This window comes from Opisthocomus hoazin, chromosome 4 (genome assembly GCF_030867145.1).
Source record: "Opisthocomus hoazin isolate bOpiHoa1 chromosome 4, bOpiHoa1.hap1, whole genome shotgun sequence".
NCBI lineage: Eukaryota > Metazoa > Chordata > Aves > Opisthocomiformes > Opisthocomidae > Opisthocomus > Opisthocomus hoazin.
The window spans coordinates 54,693,709-54,713,446 of record NC_134417.1 but is presented as its reverse complement, the minus strand read 5'-3'; the positions used below and the strand labels follow the sequence as shown (position 1 = coordinate 54,713,446).

At 43.1% G+C, this 19,738-nt stretch overlaps 1 protein-coding gene across 2 annotated transcripts in view; it reads right to left on the bottom strand.

Annotated features, from left to right (window-relative positions):
- Positions 1–18,365, bottom strand: part of RFTN1 (raftlin, lipid raft linker 1) — a 100,634-nt gene extending 82,269 nt beyond the window's left edge. Inside the window, exons 1-2 of one of the 2 annotated variants that reach the window (XM_075419060.1) lie at positions 18,284–18,365; positions 8,032–8,187 (exon numbers count right to left, since the gene is read on the bottom strand). In XM_075419060.1, the coding sequence (XP_075275175.1) occupies positions 8,032–8,176 (145 nt within the window). In that variant the 5' untranslated portion in view covers positions 8,177–8,187; positions 18,284–18,365. Of the gene's footprint in view, positions 1–8,031; positions 8,188–17,615; positions 17,694–18,283 lie in introns of those variants that run through there. The other variant, XM_075419061.1, reaches the window with a different exon arrangement.
- Positions 18,366–19,738: the final 1,373 nt, after the last annotated feature.

Genomic DNA, 19,738 nt, shown 5'->3' with positions numbered 1-19,738 from the left:
AGTTGCTGGCTGCTGGGTTACACCATGAGAAACAGGTACAGCCTTGGAAAGTCAGCACAAACATGACTGTTGCAGCACCCGTATTTTTTCACAATGTGGAACATGCATAAATGGAAAACATCCTGCAGATGTTCCTTCCCTCCCTAGTCCATTTTTCATTGGCACACACCCATTGCTCAACCACCTATGCAGAATCCATGTAGAAAAAGCGACTATTACATCACTAGATGTATTTGGGGTGAGATTTCATAAAAGCATCTAAAAGAATACTATGTTTCCAATCACAAGTTGAAAATAATGTTCCAAAACGCATTATACTCATGCTCTTTAACGTATTTGAGACTTCTAATACACGTCCCATATTTTGCCGAAGCTTTCATCTAGCCTATAACGTATCAGTCTAACACAAAAGAGCATTGTCACAGTTCAGCTGGATCTTGAGGAGGTAGGTAATACTAGCAATTTTTTAAAAACTTTTTTTCCATTTGAAAGTACATGAAAGGTACAGCTTTTTTGCAGGTATGTAACTGTTAAGATACAAGCTACGAAATTTAATTCATAATATTGACCAGCTTCTTGCTTTAGATTCAGTGAGAAGGGTGCTTTAAAGGCCATGACATAGCCTCCAGAGCACTGGACTGCCCAGGACCTCTTCCCAGTTCTATCACAGTCATGACATGCCTTTAGATAAAGCTCTTTGTAAAGTGCAGCCATAAAGCAAAAGACAAAAGACTGAACGTTCATATCCTCCTGAATCACCCTTCTCAATACTACATACTTATTGTATATGCATTTATATTACATGCATATTACTGATGGACAGATATGCTTATACATATAGAACACATAATGTGTATGTACAGTCTAATGTAACAAGGATCTATATACGATAATTATGGAAAGCAAAGCTTGTATTTAGAAACTAGAATATGTCTAACAGATTTTACTCGGTTATGCATCCTTATTAAAAAGCCAACCATGGTAAAGAAGTTCAAATTATTCCTAACAATTCTTTAAAGCAATTACATTTATGATGTAGTTTATTGCATTTATTAAACTACTAACATATGGAATGATTCTTTTATGTCAAATTGCAAGTTTCCCAAGACACACAAATAAGTTTTATAAACTGCTACAGCATGAATGTTTCGTTTTGCTGTGACTTACAGTGGCAAGTCCTCAAGGATTACATATTACTACAGGCTGTAATTCACTCGAAACAAAATACCAAGAGAAGTAAAAAAATTTCATTTCTCATGTCTGCATTAACAGAGAGGACTGAAGCCCAGATCCAGCAAACCCCTTATGCCAATTCTTTTTATCATGTGCATATAATCAAACTAAGTTGAATAGGATATGCACATGGACAAAGCTTAAATGAAGGGGAAGCATTAGCAGAATCTGGGCTACACAGAAGTATTCCATCAGCCTCTTCTGCTCATCATCTTACTGCTGTGAACCTGTTACATACTCATCTCCTCTGAAGCAATGTTTTAGTCTGTTGTACACGATCTATACACTGTCTAGTTCTATCACATTAAAACCCTAACAATATTTTGCCTTGCTAATTTTATTTCATCGCTCCTGAGGACAAAATGGTGGTAACAGACCTGGTCAACTGGAAATACAAAATTCAAATACTAATTTCATTTCTGTTCTTTTGCTTACAGAAATGAAAACAGGAAATCAAATAACTTCACCAATGAGGAAAAAATTGCTTTTACTAGTCTTAAATCAAATAGTAACACCTGCAATTGCAGGGTTGCAGGGTTTGTTCTTTTATCAGCCGTACAGTCACTTGCTTGGAGAAGTGGGGGGTTTTTGTTTGGTTTTGATGGGATTTTTTTTTTTTTAAGTAAATGGTGAAGAGAAACAGAAAGCAGAACCCAGGCATAAATAACTGCTTAATGTAATTTTAAAATTACTGATAGGAAGAGACGGTAAGCACTGAAGTCAACAACAAATACTTGGTTCTGCAGCAAACAGAATTTCCTGATAAAAAATGCACACATATTCTATGGGAAAAATGCTGCTCTGTCCGCAACTCGCACACTTCCCAGTGCATGACACTTCCAAGTTCCAATCAGACTTCTTCTTTCCCCCCTTTGAGGGAAAACCGGAGTGGTTTTTTATTAATTTAAGCCTAAATAGAACTGAAATTTAATCTCAAATTGAAAATATGTCCATACTGAAATGTTTCTTTAACTACTGATTGTAATACAATAATCAGTCTTTTAAAAAAGTCCATTAACACATTATTTGTGTCTTGTATTAGGGAAAAAAACCCAATAAAAATCAATCAAAAGCCCAGCCACAGCAGTCACAGTAAGACTGTAACAAATGTTTTTTGAGCAGTATAACTGGTTCCAAAACATTATTGTATAGTATCCAGAAGCTTGTCAGAACTTTAAAGATAGATATGCTTTCAAATTTTACACATAAATGCATACACATATATATACACACACACACAAAAAAAAAGCCTCAAAACAGAAGGTTTTATATAGTAAATTTGTTACACTAGGAGTATTATCCTGGTAAAATACACGTCCTTGGACAACAACACTTAAAATACTCCAGCAAAAAATAGGGTGGAAATGTTGGAATCTAAATAATAACCTTACTTTTTACAAATTTTTCTTCATTTTAATTTTTTTTTTTTTTACTGAAGAGACAAATTCTTGACAATAGGGATAAAAACCATACGTCCTTGTATTCACATTATAACTTAAGAACTTCTTTGGGAAATGTGAAGCATTGCTATTTTTCATTCCGTCAGTCAAAACATCTGGATTTTAGTGGTTTTATAGCACAAATGGCTTGTTCAAAGTATATCCTTTCCTCATTTAAAAAAATTTATACCCCCATTTCATTCTCATCACACGGCTAGCATATGTTTCAGCCCAACTTTATTCAAGGCCAAAACCTGTCGTAACTCATCGGGCCAATGAATTACTATAGGAATGTAAAGAAAAGAAAAAAAAAAATCCCATCAAGTCAGTAAAAAAAATGCCAAAATACCAAAAAACTCTACACTATCTAGGAGAAGGGAAGAGATAAATAACTGTCAGATTTCCAGTTTCTCTCAGAAGGTCATCATAACTGAAAAGAGGTGGAAAAAAAGGAATAAAGGACGAAGAAGGAGGAGAGCTCGGTTTCTGTATGACCTGTCATCGTACGTGAAGTTTTCCAAAATAAGTAGATCAGATAAGAGCCAGTAAAGGAATATATATTATTGAAATACTTCTCTTTCAAACAAAATAACAAAACCAAAACGAGCTTGCTACATGGAGCCACTGTTAAAAATACGGTTGCTTTAAATAAAGGCTCTTCCATTTGTCAGCACGTCCTCCTCAGGTTCGCTCACCATTCACCTCATTTCCAATAAAACTTGGAGATGAGAGATACAAGATGATCGTTATTCAGTCCCTTTTATGTACAGAGAGAGGCATGCAAAATAAACAACAATTTTTTTACTTTCAGGGTGGGCAATATAATCTTGTTATGGTTTTCTCCAATAAAGGCCTGAAGTGTGTATATATATATATATATATATATACATATAGACCCTGATTCGTCTCTTCTGGCTTTGTAGCAAAAGGTTTGCTGCAACATTAATCTAATGCTACTGCCTTTTACCGTCCTCAAATTTTTTATCGTTATAAAACTCAGTAACTGCCACTTAGCATCAGTATTGTCTCAAAGCCAGTGAGAAGGCAGCCAGCTGAGCAACTCTGAAGTGAGGATTAGCCAGCAGAGAGCTAGAACAACATTCAAACTGCAGATAAAGCTATATGGAGTAAGTTGTTAAAGAAGCATGCACCCTCTTCACGGCATTACCTGCACTCGCTGCATGCTGCCACCAGGAGTGTCAGGACTCTAAGACAGAATCACTTAGGGGGAGCAGCAGAAGGAATGACTGAGGGTAGACACCTGTCAGAAGACAGTGGTTGAAGATGGAGACGACACAGGACTGGACTGTACAGTGACAGGCGAGACTGACTCAGTGAAGGAACGAGCCTTACAAGATGACAGCAAGGTGGGCAGAGTTCAGGAGCTGGATGAGCACACCAGGAATGAAGCTACACGCTCCAGTCAGGGCAACCTAACAGCTCCCTGCTGCTTAGAGGAGAAGATCCTGCTCTTCCTCTGCAACATCTCTGGCATTTTGCTGACCTAGCAATGAGTCATCCAGTTTACAAACCTATTAACGTCTTCTTGACAAGTAAAAAAAAAGTAATGATTTTATCAATTTAATCCAGGTGAAATCTGATGTGATTTCACCTGAGGGAGACCAGCAGCCCACAAGCTTTGGACAGTACAGATGGTTAAAGAACAGAGCACAAGATGACACTGTCAAGGGACAACACTGAAGACAGACTTTGACTTCTTGGAAGCAGCCCCCTAAGCAGAAACAAGACAGAAAACGCTCATCAGCAGACACCATAAAGCCAACAACTCAAAATGATCATACCCACCTCAAGGTTTTTAAATGCCTTGGCAAAGTGCTCCTTATTCCTCAAGTGCCCATCTACACTAATGATCACGCTCAAGAAGTAAAGGACAGTGGTAAATCTAACCATTTTAATGCTGAAGAAACGTGTAGATTATCAGTGTTGTGACACACGATGGAAGCTGATGGGTTCTTCACAGTCTAATTTCCTTGAAAGCTTGGGAAATCTTTCTCTAGACACTTTACCTCCATGTCAGTTCTGTAACATTGGGAAAAGTTGGGATGAACGTTACACTTGCAACCTTAATTCTGTCTTTTGCACCTACGTATTATTTATACAGTACTTACATATGTGATCAAACACCATTTTCCATTGGACATATGCATCAGTGAAGAGCAAGGCTGAAGTTCAGAAATTAATAAAAATGTGTAACAAAGGAGCGTATTTCCTTACATTCCTTCAGCTGTGTATGTCAGAAGGTAAACAGTAACCAAAGACAGCAAGCAAGAAAAGTTAGGTGTCTGGCTAACATCGCAGAGAAACAACCAGCAGGACAGTTTCATCCCTGTTTTCAACAGAGTGATGCTAAGGGAATAAGTTTGTGACGGTGTGAGCTGATTTAAAGGTTCTTTTTCTTTTCCTGACTGCATACTCCCACCACTTCTACCAGCTCCAGCATTCTTCAGACCTTCCACAAGATCTGGCAGATGATAACCAAACAAAAAGACTGCACAGCCTTCTGCCAGATCCATGAGTTAAATCAATTCACAGAGCTGACAGAAAGTGAGAGAGAGGGGAGCAGTATCTCCCCACACATAGCTACAGAAAACTTTGGTCCACCTAGCTGCCTGTGAAACTGCAGTTAAAACATACACCACATTCTGGAAGTGATCTCTCATTATCTGGATATCAGATTTGAGAATACACACAGTTCCAAACTGCAGATATGACTTGCATCCACATTTACATCCGAAGTCAATGAGTGCTGCTTATGGAACACATGAAGAAACACCAAAGACTTGGGAAACTTCTAGCAGTAATCTGTGTATTAGCTGCCGCTTGCAGCATGGAGATAATCACATCCTTCTTACCATTAAGATTAAACGCTTGTGGAAGATACAGTTGTCAGAGCAGCAAACGTCATAGAACAACCTCAGAGCAAAATAAGTACCCATCTTCAGAGCCAGGCTCACTAGTGTTGTAAATAAGGCCTAGAATAAGGATACAATAAAATACTCTGCAACCACTCATAATTTGGTATGGCTTATTCTAAAATCCTAATGAAGCAGAAAACCCGTGGAAAAAATGACGTCAGGTTATATATACACACTGAAAAGGCTAAAGGAGATTTACAGAAGACAGACTTCACAATCCAAATGTTCTTTTTACACAGCTGTGAGCATTTCATTTTCTAAAGCCTCTGAATCCATGCAGGCACAGGTGAAACACTCATCAACTTCAGTTATCCGCAGAGATTATTTCTGAGCAGAGACATAAACGAACCAGTGATGCTCTCACCGTTGCGGAAAAACCTGGAACGCCGTAACACTACGTGGTGGGACGTGACCCTTCACACAGCCAATGACATGAACAGGGAGGGAGATGCATAACCACAAGCTGCTGCCCTGCCAATCCTGAGAGCACACAGCTGTGGGTGATACCAAGGAAAAAGAGCAGGAACAACTCCATCCTCTCCTCATCTGCCTATCCACTGGCATCTTCAGAGACCAGAGCGATGGGCATACAACATGCCAAAGCAGGACTCCATGGAAGCTGAATAGCTTGTACTCTTTGGCAAGCCAAAGAATTTAAAGAAGTACTTCTACTCACAGCCTCTTTAAAGCCATGTCTCCTAAAATAAAGAAATCTATGACGAGTGAGAAAAAAGTACAAGTATGCTTTATAACAAACCTGTCCATTTAATCAGATTTGGAAAATCTGGGTTTAATTTTTTGCTCTGTGCCAGACATCCTCTGTGCCTGAGGCAAGTCACATTGCTATCGCATGTACTGACTCTTCCTCCCTACAGTGACAAAGATGAGACTTCATGAGATATCGGGAGAACGCATACACTAAAGCTTCTGAGGCAATCACACAGAACAGCCATGAGCATCCCAGAAAAGCCCATACAAGTGTGTCCTCAATATTAATTCATATTCACTAATGACACAACGTAAAATACATCTCAGTAAAAGCTGTCAAACTATCAAATGACATAAACAGTTCACTTTGAAATAAAAATACATAAGCATAGCAATAACTGCAATACATAAACACGAAAAAAAAAATCCTCTCCCACTTGTTTGGTGCTCTCAGTAACTGCAGTGCATCCCAACTAGTGTAACAACAAACAGCAGAGTCCGTGGGTACGGATGAGAAGCACGAAGAAAAGTCTGCAAAGACAAAACTTCTCAGCTCCCACACTGCACACAAAAGCACACTCCTGCCCAACCACCTATTTCAAACCCCCACCTTCTTCCACATTCAAGTTCACTTGCAGCTAGTTTTAAAAAAACAACAAACTGACGTTACTCTGGGCGGAACATACTGAGAGGTGTCTCACCAAGTGACACACCAGCCGCTCTTTGTCTCACACAGCGAGAGACGTGCGCTTTGGCTTTTCCTTTGACCCGACTCGCAAAACAAGAGCAGCAGCAGCGCACTGCAGGGCAAAAGCACAGAGGCTCTACCTGGCATCCTGCCAGCGAGCTATAGCAGATTTTGGTACTGTGTTGTTTTATATATAGCAAGAAGCAGGTCCCAGCCTTCTGCTCAAGCTTCAGATTTCCAAATGGTGTGAGGAGCAATTGCTTGTGGAACAGGCTAATTTTGAAGCGAAAGAGGGCACAGGCGATGGTGTGAGCAATACTGGCAGAGATGCTTGATGTCAATCAGGAAGGAAAGAAATGAAATGTCGGTGGATTGTCATGTGAATTAAAGCAAGACTATTTCAAATAGGGGGGAAAAAAAAAGTAAAAACTGCATGAGACTGGACCTTCACCCCTTTGATGATTCAGATCTTCAGTGTCTCCCACTGTCCTGTTTCCACCTACATGGGTGCATCTGCAAGTATTTGTAACTGCAGAAGAGTTATTTAAGGTAAGTTAGCAAAACTGAAAACACTAACTCTAACCTCTCAGAATACTCCTGAGGGAGCACAGGGAGCAGAAGGGGAGGAAGAAAACAGAGCACTAAAGTATATAACCTGGCTGGCAGACCTCAATTGCTTTACCATATGAAACCTGGATAAAATGCAAATTAAGAAAAACAAAACCAACATATTAGAGCAAGCCAAAAATGAAAAAAAAAAAAGGGGAAGGGGTGGGGGCAGGGGTGGCGTAAAATAGCCAAAAATCTGAGAATCTACACCTAGCTCCAAGGTTAAAAATTTACAGAAAATTCTCGGTAAGATCTCTGCGTCTCAGCATTATGACTGAAGAGAAGGCACTTACTTCAAGAAACTAAAAATACTTTAAGAACTTAACTATTATACACACTATTAAAAAAACATTATGAAGCAATTAACATATTAACTTGAATAGAAAAAAAAATCTAAAGAAAAATATTGTGTACTTACTATCATTTAGTGTCGTGAAGTCCAGGAATCGATATTCATAGCAAACATCTATCTTGGTTTCTACCTGGGGCCTCTTCAAAGTTGAATAGATATTACCAGGTCGTTTTTCATCATGCTTCTCTAGTTTGTTCAATCCACAACCCATTTCAGCAGCTCCTGATACAAAAAGGCAGGGAAAGAAAACAGGAAAATACATAAACACCACTCATTTTGGGTCTTTTTCTTTCTGGTTTGATGCAACACAATAGTCCATTACGGTGATTTTTAGTTTTTTAAATACAAGCTACCTACAAACTATATGAAATTGTATAATTAAATAAACACTCAGATAGTAACTGAAGTATACACCACTCATATCAAGCCTCAGGCATGCTATTATTTTATTGGAAAATTGACAGTTTAATGCATGTATTTTGCATCTTTCACATGTATTCAGTAGTATACTCTGGAAGACACATATTCCATTATAAAAGTGGCTGAAAATGTGAAATAACTTGCTAATATAAGAGTTGACAACTTAATAACAATTTCTGCATATGCAGTTACTATCAGAGCAGATAGTATTATCTTTCACACAGATTTCTGTAACATTCAAATTAATACCTAGACTTGTAATTTAATGGAAAAAGCAGGTTTGCAGAGAACTACCAGCATTTAGAAAACTACCTCACTTCCTTCCACCTCATTTCTTCAGGTAAACCACAGGAAATCATGGCACTTTATACAAGCCATCTTCAAACCAGAAGAGGCACATGACCACAGAACCGGACTAGGTAAATCTAGTTTTCTTTAATAAGCTGTCAGTCTGCAACGTTTTAAAGGATTACTCCTGACAACCATTTTTGCTACACATTAAACATTCCTCAATATCCTACATGTTACGGCTCATCTGAGTAAGAAAGAATGGAAGAATTGCTTGATTAAAATACTCAGATGATCCAAATTCTCCCATTCCTCTTCAGCAACACTGGTCGGACTGAGGCAAATTATTTCGGCCAGCAGTGAGTGTGAGAAGATAAAAAGACACACCAGCTAGGCACCTGAGGTTGTTCCTGACAGCCCAGCCAACCTCCTGTCTCCGCCCAGATGGAGAAACTCCTGCTTCGGGGACGGGGAGGGACACGCAGGATGAACACCCAGTGACGAAGGGGGGCTCCCGCAGCCCACCCCGGGCACTTCGAGGCACGGGATCCATTCAGCAAATGTGCTGCATGAAGCATCACAGAGATCTGTGGTTCAGCCTCCCTGCAACCTCCAACAGACAGCAATGAGCACCTGAAACCTCCGGTCATAGATTAGGGCTGCCTTTACCTTGACAGTTAACAAACCTAAAGCAGAGACCGAAAAACTAATTCAGGTTCCCTTATCTCCAAAGATGTACTTACAAGCTTATGCCACAGCTTCATCCCCCAAATAGTTAGAAAGTTTGTCAAGTTTCCAGCCCCAATGTATTTGGAATCTTCTTGTAGAAATTTGTTTATATTTATACTGTGCTTTAACTTTCATAATTTTTGTCCTTCCCTCGTATTTCCTTGTGAAGTCATTTTTATGAAGCTACCATGTCCCTTTCTGTGCTCTGCTAGGATAAATGTGCTCAAGTCCTTTTCTGTCACAAGACAGGATCTCTGCTCCCTTTATCATCCCACTCACTCTCGTTTCTGTCAGTCCTGTTTCTATTTCTCTACGTGAACACAGGTGACCATCTGCTCAAAATGGGATCTCAACAAGGCCTATTAAACTAACCTTAACGCTTCCCTGCCTCTACTGCAAGTAACATGCCTACTGCACCTAAAACCATCAGTCGCAGCTGAAACATACTCAGAGTTTACTGTAGGCTTCTCAGTAGCTAAAGAACATGTTTCTCTTTATTTTTATCCAACACAGCTAACTGCGGAGTTCCCAACCTGTAACAGAGGTCTTTGCTCATCCCGTAACTTTGCGCTATTCCATTGCATTTCTATTACTCAGTAATAATCTCACCCCATTCTCCTGCACCCCTGGAAGAGCTGGAAATCATTTCAGGCTCAGCAGTGGAGCCCAACTTCACATCATGTGCGTGTCCATAAGCGCACACCTACATCTTATTACAAAGTCACTAGTAAATACATCAGAATAGGACTGACCAACACACTAAACCTTAAAAAAATACCACAGTAAATATTCGATCACACAGAAACTGGATGCAGAAAGAACATTTGCTAAAAAGACCTGCAGCATCAAGAAAAATAGATGATGCGTCATACACATTCTTGAACTTTAAATATTTGGGGATTCATCCAACAGATAACAACCTTCTCTGCTTATTTTGACAGAAAAGTAAAAACTACAATATTTTAACAGTATCTATAGACAAAAGTTAGGGTTTGGGATTTTTTTTATATCATTTTTTTTGACATTTAAGGTTAAAAATCCTCACAATCTTTTTCTGCTCTCAAAAGATACTTTATACAATTTTTTTCATGACAACTACTAGCACTAAGTAAAAAAAAGGGCATTAATCTTTCATTATACAGCAGCTTCCTTCTCTTGCTTAAGTCTAAAATGTTATTTATTTTAATATAAAAATGTATATTGTGTATTAATGTGCCTAACAAGATACTATGAGTATTTCCATGGTCTGCAATGGAACACATCCAGCAGTATACTTGTTCTTTAACATACTGCAGAGTAAGGAACTAAGATAGCAATAAGGGTTAGCAAGTGTATCAAATTTCTTGTCTCTGTGACGGTCCAGTAATTCTTACACATCTTAAGTATACAGTATGGCATTTTGTGTAGAAAAAAATTCCATTTCAGAGGTCATTAAGCAGCAGTGCCTGCAACCCTTAGTAACACAGAGTCTGAAATCCACAGGACTCTTCAGACAGTGATGGCTGCAGAAGGAGGCCTTAGGGACTCAATATTTCACATCACGGAGAGTTCTGCATTCTTTCCTAAACTGGGGTGAAAGTGCTAGAAAATACAAGCCTGCTCTTCCAGCAGCAGCCCTGGACGTTCTTGTGTGCTTCTCTAGCAAGCATTTCCTCGGCCCTTTTGAGAAATCCAGTCCACCCTCATTGCCCATGCGAGTAGTGATCTCTGCAAACAGTGCCAACCCACAAGTCATTCAGCATGGAGATACCTGCCCACTTGGGACTGGAAACACATTTTTTGTGCTAATTCCCTTGGTGACAGTTTACCAGAAGACTGATTTTCACCTTCCTGCTGCTTGGCTAAAACTTCAGTTACTATCCTTGAGGATAAATACTTCCCCACATTTTGTTAAGTGTAGACAATTATATTTATGTTACTGAAGCACTCATACGAAAAAGAATAAGAATGAGGTATAAGTAGAAAAAATAAGCTTCACAACGTCACAATCTTTTCCACAGTAATTAGGATGCAAGTGCTGCAGCAGTAGAAAATAAATCTTAACAAATAAAGTTCCTACTTTAATACATACATCTAAGTATTAAAAAAAAAATCCAGGATGTATGAGCACTTCACGTTTTCTCAAAGACATTGATGACGTGTGTATGACAAGTAATCACTGAATAACCAAATTCTGCTCAATGTTATCCCACAAACTTCCTACTGGGACAGCTTACTTTATAACCTTCCAGAGATTTTTAACATTAGTTATTACCCTCTTCCTTCCTCTTCTTTGCAGCAAAGTTAGTGCTGTTCAGAGTCTTTCCATCCTTCTCTGAAAACATCTCCTTGCTGTTCAGTTACAAATCTAGTTGTCAACAGGACATTATTCACCTTCTTCGTTTTCTACATTGAAGTTATCAAAGAGTGCTGTAAGAAATGTTCATCACTGATGCATTCAAAGTAATCGAAACCCACTTCAATCACCTTTTTCAGCAGGTACAGTGTTTTGCTATAAGGGATGCTTAAGGTTACTGCACTACAGATATTTATCCTGGTTTTCTATACCCACATGTGAAGTCTACTTTAAACACTGCAAAATTTTGAAGTATTTTTTGCTCTGCAGTAGGTTCTAAGACAAACTTTTTCATTAATGTAAAAACTAATTTTCAACTCACTAGTTCCATACATACAAGAAACACCTTGAGTGAGAGAAAAAGTAACATCTAATGAAGAATATTAGCCACTAAAATTAAGATTTAGCTGTGGGCTCTTACAGCCACACACATTGGAAAAACTAATTCTGTCCACAAACTCCCTTAGGCTGTGAATTAATCTTAAACATACTCTATGTTCTCGATAATCTCTAAAACTGTTCTTGTGTTCAGCCACGTGATGATAAAACTAGAACTGAAACCCAGATCTAACAACAGATTTTTTTTTGTCTGTATCACTTTAATTTTGCAAAACATGAAAAATTGAAGCTGTGATGAGTTGCAGAACAACAGCAAATCCTACCGACAATTAATTCCGAAGTTTGTCTTGTGAATGACAGCAAAGGCCCCCACTGGTTAGGAAACAAGCAGCATTCTTCTGCAAACTGAGTTCAACTATCTGACCCAGGTTTTGTACATTCCAAGCAAATGCCCAACTTGGAAGCCACAGAATAAGCCTCCTGCCACCACTTCCTCCTCCTCATTACTGTCCTCCATCATGTATTTTAAGATTAGAGGAGCTCTGGGGAGCGTGTGGAGAAGAAACAGGACAGAAACCCACTCCAGTGTAGCAAATGATCTGGCCCTGAACACTCCCTCCCCATGCAAGTTTTACTGAAACTGGTACCATCCTCTCCCATGAAAAACAAAAAATTACAACAAATTGTACTCAGCAAGAAAAAAAAAACCAGTATTTCCATCTTTAAGCACCTCCGTGATCCATGAAAATGAGTGTATCTCAAATAAAATACAGGCATTTTTATAGCTCTTTTAGAGATCTGCCAAGTTTTCCATTTTGTCATCTCTGAACCTAAGCTTTGTTAAAATACTCTCTGCAGCCTGGGTTTGGGTTTGCTTTCTCCCTTTACTAGCTTGTGTTCAAAACAGATAAAATACAAGTTCAGAATTGGCAAAGAATAACAACAAGCATAAAAGAATATTATGTAGCTAACAACTTATTTTCTTGATAATAGTGGCTCAGGCCTCAAGATTCCTTTTCAGCAGGAAAAGGGCACAAAGAGAGGGAAAAAAACTGCCTTCTATCTAATTTTTAGTTTGGGGCTTCTTTGGGAACAAATGCAGCTAATTTTCTGATGTATCGCCCCTTCCTTTCATGGAACTCCTTAACAATTTATCACCAAGAAATAATAATGAAAATTACACTGAAATGTAACAGAACCACATGGCTAAAGGCAGCTTGAATAGATTACCAGACTAAATCATTTAAGGGATGTTTATCAGCTAAGTATATATTGGCTAAACGGTTTATTTCAACTGTATCAATATTACAGAAAGCATTGTGTCAATGACTGCTTACAGGGATGATCTGAAAAGACTTCCTAATAATTATTTAAATACATATAGTATTGGAGTCGACTGCTAAGCATACAGCATTAGACTGAATATTCTAATACACGTGTAAGTGCAGTACACTACCACCTCAAACAGAAACCAGGTAATGTTAGTATTTATAATGGCATCCAAAGAAAATGTGCTGTACAGGCAGATTACGCGACTGCCAGCTTATTTTTAAGCACAATTAGTGAGAACAAGTTTGCCTGCATTAACACGTTTAAAATGTTCATTGTCCAAAACTAGTGACCTCATTTTGTAAGCTTTATCATGAATTAATTTATTTTTTAAAATACGTATGATAAGTTACTGCTAAAGTTCCTTTCACAAAATTACGGAATACGGTGTTCTTGCTGTGGAGTACAGCAGCGAAACAAGGTAACTGCAATGCACTGATAGGTTTTCTCAATTTTTTTAAGCCCCTTCATCCTGCCTCTTCCTTTCATGGATGATACTCAGCTACCTCACAGGGATGCTGGAAGGCTTTTACAAATAATGACAGGACTTCACATTTGTTGTGCAGTAATGAGACGCTCTTATTTTCTTAAACCCTCACTCCTGCAATCCTGACCTTTCCATTTTCAAAATAATAGGCACTTCATGCTCAGCTCGGTTCACTCGCTGCCATATGGTCACTTAATTGTTGCATCCTTCCCAGCCTACAAAACACCAGAGTGTTTAGTCCCCTGTTCAGCTCTAAACAAACTCTGAGAGAAAGTGCAGATTATGGCCAAGTCCCTTTCCTAGCACAGTTAAAGCAATGAAGCAGAAGAATAACAACAAGGCAAAAAACCATCAGGCAGCAAAGCACAACCAAAGCAGAGGATTAAAAAGACCAGACCTGACAAACTGGGTGTACAGGTCAACAACGAAAGGAGAACAGTGTGCTAGGATGATCTTATACAGGTTCCCAGAACAGAGCCATGCTCCTGATGTATCCCTGTTTTTCCCACCCTGGTTTACCACTGCATAGGCTTTTTATGAGACTACACCATTAAGATGCAAATTCCTTACCAAGAGATACCTACCTGGTCATTTTTCAAGAGTATTGCCATACAGGTAACAATGTAAGCATATATTCAATAAATACACAATAATTTTTATTTGTGGGGAGGGATTGGTTGTTTAAGTAACTTAACGTTTACGAAGTAATTTGAAAGATTATAAAAGACTTATTCTGAAAATACAAAGAACAATTACCATAAATCAGTCCTATCTATTGACGGGTATCACAACTGACCAATTTTTCCACCGTATACTTACCAATTTGACTAGTACTGTCAGAATTTTAGACCTGCAGCTGATAGCTAAATCTCTACTTATAGAAAGGTTGGTGAAAGAATAATCCCAGATTTATTCTTTATGATTGATTTTATTTAAATTAAACGGTAGAGCAACCCAAGTAAATCTGCAATTAAGGTTTTCAATTTCAACAGGCACATCTCAAAAACTACAGGAACTCATTAGTGAGATGAACAGGAATGAAAAGTTGGAGGACGTGAGCACAGGGGAGGTCTGGAACGTGTTTAAAGTACATACGAGTATGTGCAGAATTTGTAACCCAAGGAAGCGACAAGAGAATTCACAAGAAGGCTTCCAGACCCAGAGAGATGAATTACCTAATAAAGATGGAAAGGTAGAATAAGCAGAGAGCTTTCAAGGGACAGCAAAAAAACCTCAGCAGGGGAAACTACAGTCTTGGATCACAAAATACCAGCAGAAAGCAAAATGTGCCAGAAGTCAAACCCAGTTAGAGAGGCCAAAGACACCACAACTAAATGGCAGCAGAACACAAATCGGGAGGACTAATTTGAACTCATACCAAGAACTCTGGAAGACGTGTCATGATGAACTGCAGATCCAATTGCTAGAATTAAAAAACAAACTATTGCACCAGGCTTGGTACCATCTCCCTGGGAGACAAGAAAATGTACTGCCTACATGAAACAAGGAGGAAAACATAATTTGGCCAATTAAGACAACTGCTAGTCTAGTCTCAAGAGCTTGCCACGCTTTAGGAAGAAAATAAAATAATACATAGAGAAATACGACATGGATTCAGTGAAGTTAGAACAGACTACCCTGATAGGTCTTACACACGAGTCACGAAGAAAGCACAGCCCTAGCATGCAGCACGCCAAATCACATGCCGCAGTGATCACGTGGTTTCAACAAAATATTATTAGGTGCTATTGTTTTTATTACGATGTTCCCACCACTAGTCCTGGGCTCAACTCTGCTGCCCTGTGTGACACACAACTCGCTTTCCCCCACGCTGTCCGCGGGCCCGCAGGTCAGCGGGGCTGGCTACCTCTGCAGGCTCCCTGCCCACAACCAGGGGCTGCCACCAGCTGCCCTCCACCCTCTCCAGGGGAACTAAGCTGGTCCGCGTGTGTGTGCACCCAGGTGGGAGGAAGAAAACCAAACCAGATCAGAGGGAACTGGTGGAGGAGAAAGGCAAGCGTTGTGCCGGTGTTGGGGAGCAATCTGAGGAATTCTAGGCTGGTGAGAGTCCCTTGCTCCTTACCCCACCCGCATCGCCCTGTAACACTCATCCTAAAGATTCCATACTTCGTGACACCATGATGCTGCCTTTCAGTACAGCAAAATATTCAGACAGTACCACGTGCTTCTACAAAACACTTTAGGCAGGCTAATTCTGGTCAAGGTAACAAAATGTTAATGTCACTGGACAAAGCACAGGTAGAATTTCTTCCGAAATACCACGGCTGCAAATGTTCAAGCAAGATGCCTCCATATGAAGACAGGAGACTACTGAGATGCCAAGGACCACTCTCAAGAACTTAAAGGGTAACTATAGCAGCTAACGCGTATTGTCAAGCAAATTAAAGACTGAACGGACCGACAGAAGCACGCATAGAAATGTTAGCTATGAACCCAATCTTCCTTTAAAGTTAATCCCACACCACTTCGAACCCACAGAAAACAGGCATGAAAAATAGATCGCATTGCAATGCATGCACAGTAGCTTGAAGGACAGCGAGTAACACCATGGTAAAACACAAAGCTAGACAGACTTGACAGCCCTATGCTTACTGTCCTCCGCTAGTTTGCCATGAAGTAAAACCCTGGCCAACTGATTTGGGGTAAAAGGTAAAGTGGACCACTGGAGCCAGGCGCGAAGCTGTGGGATCTCACACGAAGTTGAGGGATGGAATAATAGTTACGTCATTATTGCTTTATTTTAAATACAGACTTCATCGACTCTGATTTTTACTCTTCAAAAGGCTGCAGCTCCAGCTTTTTTGCCACAGATCCTACGGCCACTTCATTATATCCAATATAGCATCTGCGTTTCCCAGCACCACAGCTCAGAACTCCCCCAGGTATTTACTCACAGCTGTATATACTCATTTCATGCCACATTCTTGCTCTCAGACTAGGGGAATGCCAGCAGTCAAGCAGTGGAAAGCCCCTTGTCTAATGTAACTAACTTGAGGTTAAGTTAGATTCCTAAAATAACCCTTCATTCTGAGACTCTTTTTTCTTAGAAAAAACAGAAATCAAATGCACAAGTGTGACCACCAGTGTTGTGAAAAAGGCGGTTATTGCCAGTAACTTGTTATTCAACACCAGAAGCTGAAATAGATTGGATTCCTCAAAAACAAAACATAAAAGCAGGTGTAGAAAAATATTTTCCCTTGTAAACTAGAGATCAGCTATGTCTTGACAGTGTTAGTTCTCCCCCTGCCAAATAAAAAAAAATAACAAACACATAATTTTATTGTTACGGGAATAAGCACAGAAGCGGTACGCAGCCACAGCACAGCTTCCAAACTTTGGCTGGGGACGCTGCAGTCTGTCTCGTCAGGTCCCGTCACCTTTCCGCCACCTGAGGCGGAGCAGCGGCCCCGGGGGAGCAGGCAGCCCTCCCCGGCCAGCCCCCGGGCCCGGCGCCGCCCGTCCCCCCAGGGAGCAGCCCCCGGGCCCAGCGAACGCGCTCAGCCCTCACGGGGATCAAACGTCTCCCGTTAACTGTGTGGCCAGGCTGGAAGCAGCGCAGAACAACTCTGAAAGTCCGCCCAGCTGAGCTCCCCCTCCCCGGGCAGTGCGAAGCCGCCGCTCTGACGGGAATTCAGATCAACGAGCGAAGGGAGCGATGCGTTTCACGCCCAGACGCGCAGCTGCTGACCCGCGGTCGCTCACCCTTCTCCTTGTTTGCAATAAGGAAGCGGCGGCGCGGACCCAAAACGGCAACGTCCAGCCCGGCCTGCGGAAAGCAGCGCGCGGCCGCGGTGCGGCCGGCTCCGGGTGCCGGCGGGAGGGCAGGGACCCCGGCTCTCCTCAGCTCTCCGCCTCCCCCGGCTCTGCCTCGGCGCGGCGCCGCCTGGACGCGAAGCACCTCGCCGGCTGGAAGCGACGTTCGGCAATGCCGCCTACCGGTCCCCGCGAGCGGCCCGGCCGCGGGAAGCCCGGCGGGGCCCGGGGTGCTCCTCACCGTCTGACAGGACGACGCCGCCCTCCGGCCCTGCCGCGCTCCGCACCGGCCCCTCGGCCGACGGCGGGACCAGAGCGGGCGGGACCGTTCGGAGCGGCGCTTCACCGGCGCTGCACAGACCGAAACCCGCCCCGGGAGAGGCCGGCCAGGCGGGCGTGCCGGCCCCCGCGCACTCCCCGAGCAGCCCCTCCAAAGCCGGGCGCGCCGGCCAGCCCGGGCCCCGCTCCTAACTTCGGGAGCCAGAGCATCAAGACGAGCCAAAGCCCCGCAGCCCCCTTCCCCGCTCTGCCCAGCACCGACCCCCGACCGGCCCCGGACCCCTCTCCCGCCCCCTCGCCAAGTTGGCCCGCCGGGCCGGGCGGGTGCGCGGCGGTACCTGGGACAGGCGGCGGGCGAAGCGCAGCCCGGCAGCGCTGAAGGATGCCCGGCGGGCGGAGACGGCCGGCCCCGCTGACAGCGCTTCCTCCTCCTCCTCTGGCTGCCGCCCGCCGCGCTCCGGGGCCGCTCCCCGCTCGGCTCCGCCACGGGGAGGTGCCGGGGCCGCGCCGCCACCGCCCCGCTGCCCGGCAGAAAGTTTGCGCCGCGCAGCCCGGGGGCGGCTCCGCGGGGCCGTGCCGGGCAGCGCCGCTCCGCTCCCCGCCGAGCCCGGCCGGCCTGGAGCCGCGGCCACTTCCTCTTCCTCCAAGCTGCCGGGCTGAGCCCCGCGCCCAGAGAGAGCAGCGGCGCGGCAGTGGCCGGGGCGCCTCCCGCCCGCGCCGGGGCCCGACGGGGGATTGCTCCGCCCGCCTGCCGGGGCTGGAAGCCCCTCACGCACTGCCCGCCTTAGCCCCTGCCCCGGCGCTCCCCCGCGCTGCGGCTTCGCTCCCTGCCCCTCCGGCCCAGGCCGGGAGGACTCGGCCCGCGGGCTTTGGGGCCCACGCTGTTGGGGCAGAGCTGGGCTCCCCGCAGCGGGACCGGCCTCCTTACACCCGGAGCCTGAACCTTTCCTTCTAGCACGCCTGTTCCCTCACCCTCCCTGCTCCAGGTCACACAGTGTTCGGTTCCTTCAGCCTCTCCTCACAGAACACATGCTCCAGCCCTGGCCGTGGTGGCCCTCCACTGAGCTTGTCCCAGCTCATCAACTTTTTTGTTGCAGGATTGGGAGGGGGAAATGACATACCTGAAGGCAGTATGTGGTCCAGAAGGACCCTCAGGAGTGCCACACAGAAGATGATAATCAGTTTTTCTAAGCTACTGGTGTGCTGTTGTTACCTTTGTTGGCTATGGCCAGCTTACTGCCTACCCAGCCAGGCAGGCCCCAGCTTGGGCCTCCCCCTTCCCAAAGGCAGGATGTTTGTCCTCGTTAAATTTCAGGAAGCTGATGCTGCGTTGTTCCTTGAGCCTGCCCAGGTCCTTCTGGGCAGCAGCCTGGCCCTGAAGCTTGGCACCTGCAGCCCCAGCATGGGGTTATCTGCAAACATGGCAGTGGATCCTGTCATCCTGTCCTTGAGGAAGATGTTAAACACAATAGGCCTCTGCTTCCTATGGAGCAAAGCGCAACCCATTAAACTGCAACCCTCTGAGCCCAACCACGCATCGAGCTTTTTACCCATCTAGCTGTCCACCCACCCAGACTACAGAATCCTAAGCATATACAAAAACATCACTGGAGCCAGAGCCAAGCACCTTACTAAAGTTGCCATGGCATCCACTACCATCCCCATGCCTACAAATGCAGCCATTTTATCATAACACCCTTTCTAGACACATGAAATACGCAAGAGCCAGTCTGTTCCAGGAGACTCCATGACTTTCCCAAGGAGCAATTTCCTCATGGTTCCCCAAATTGTCC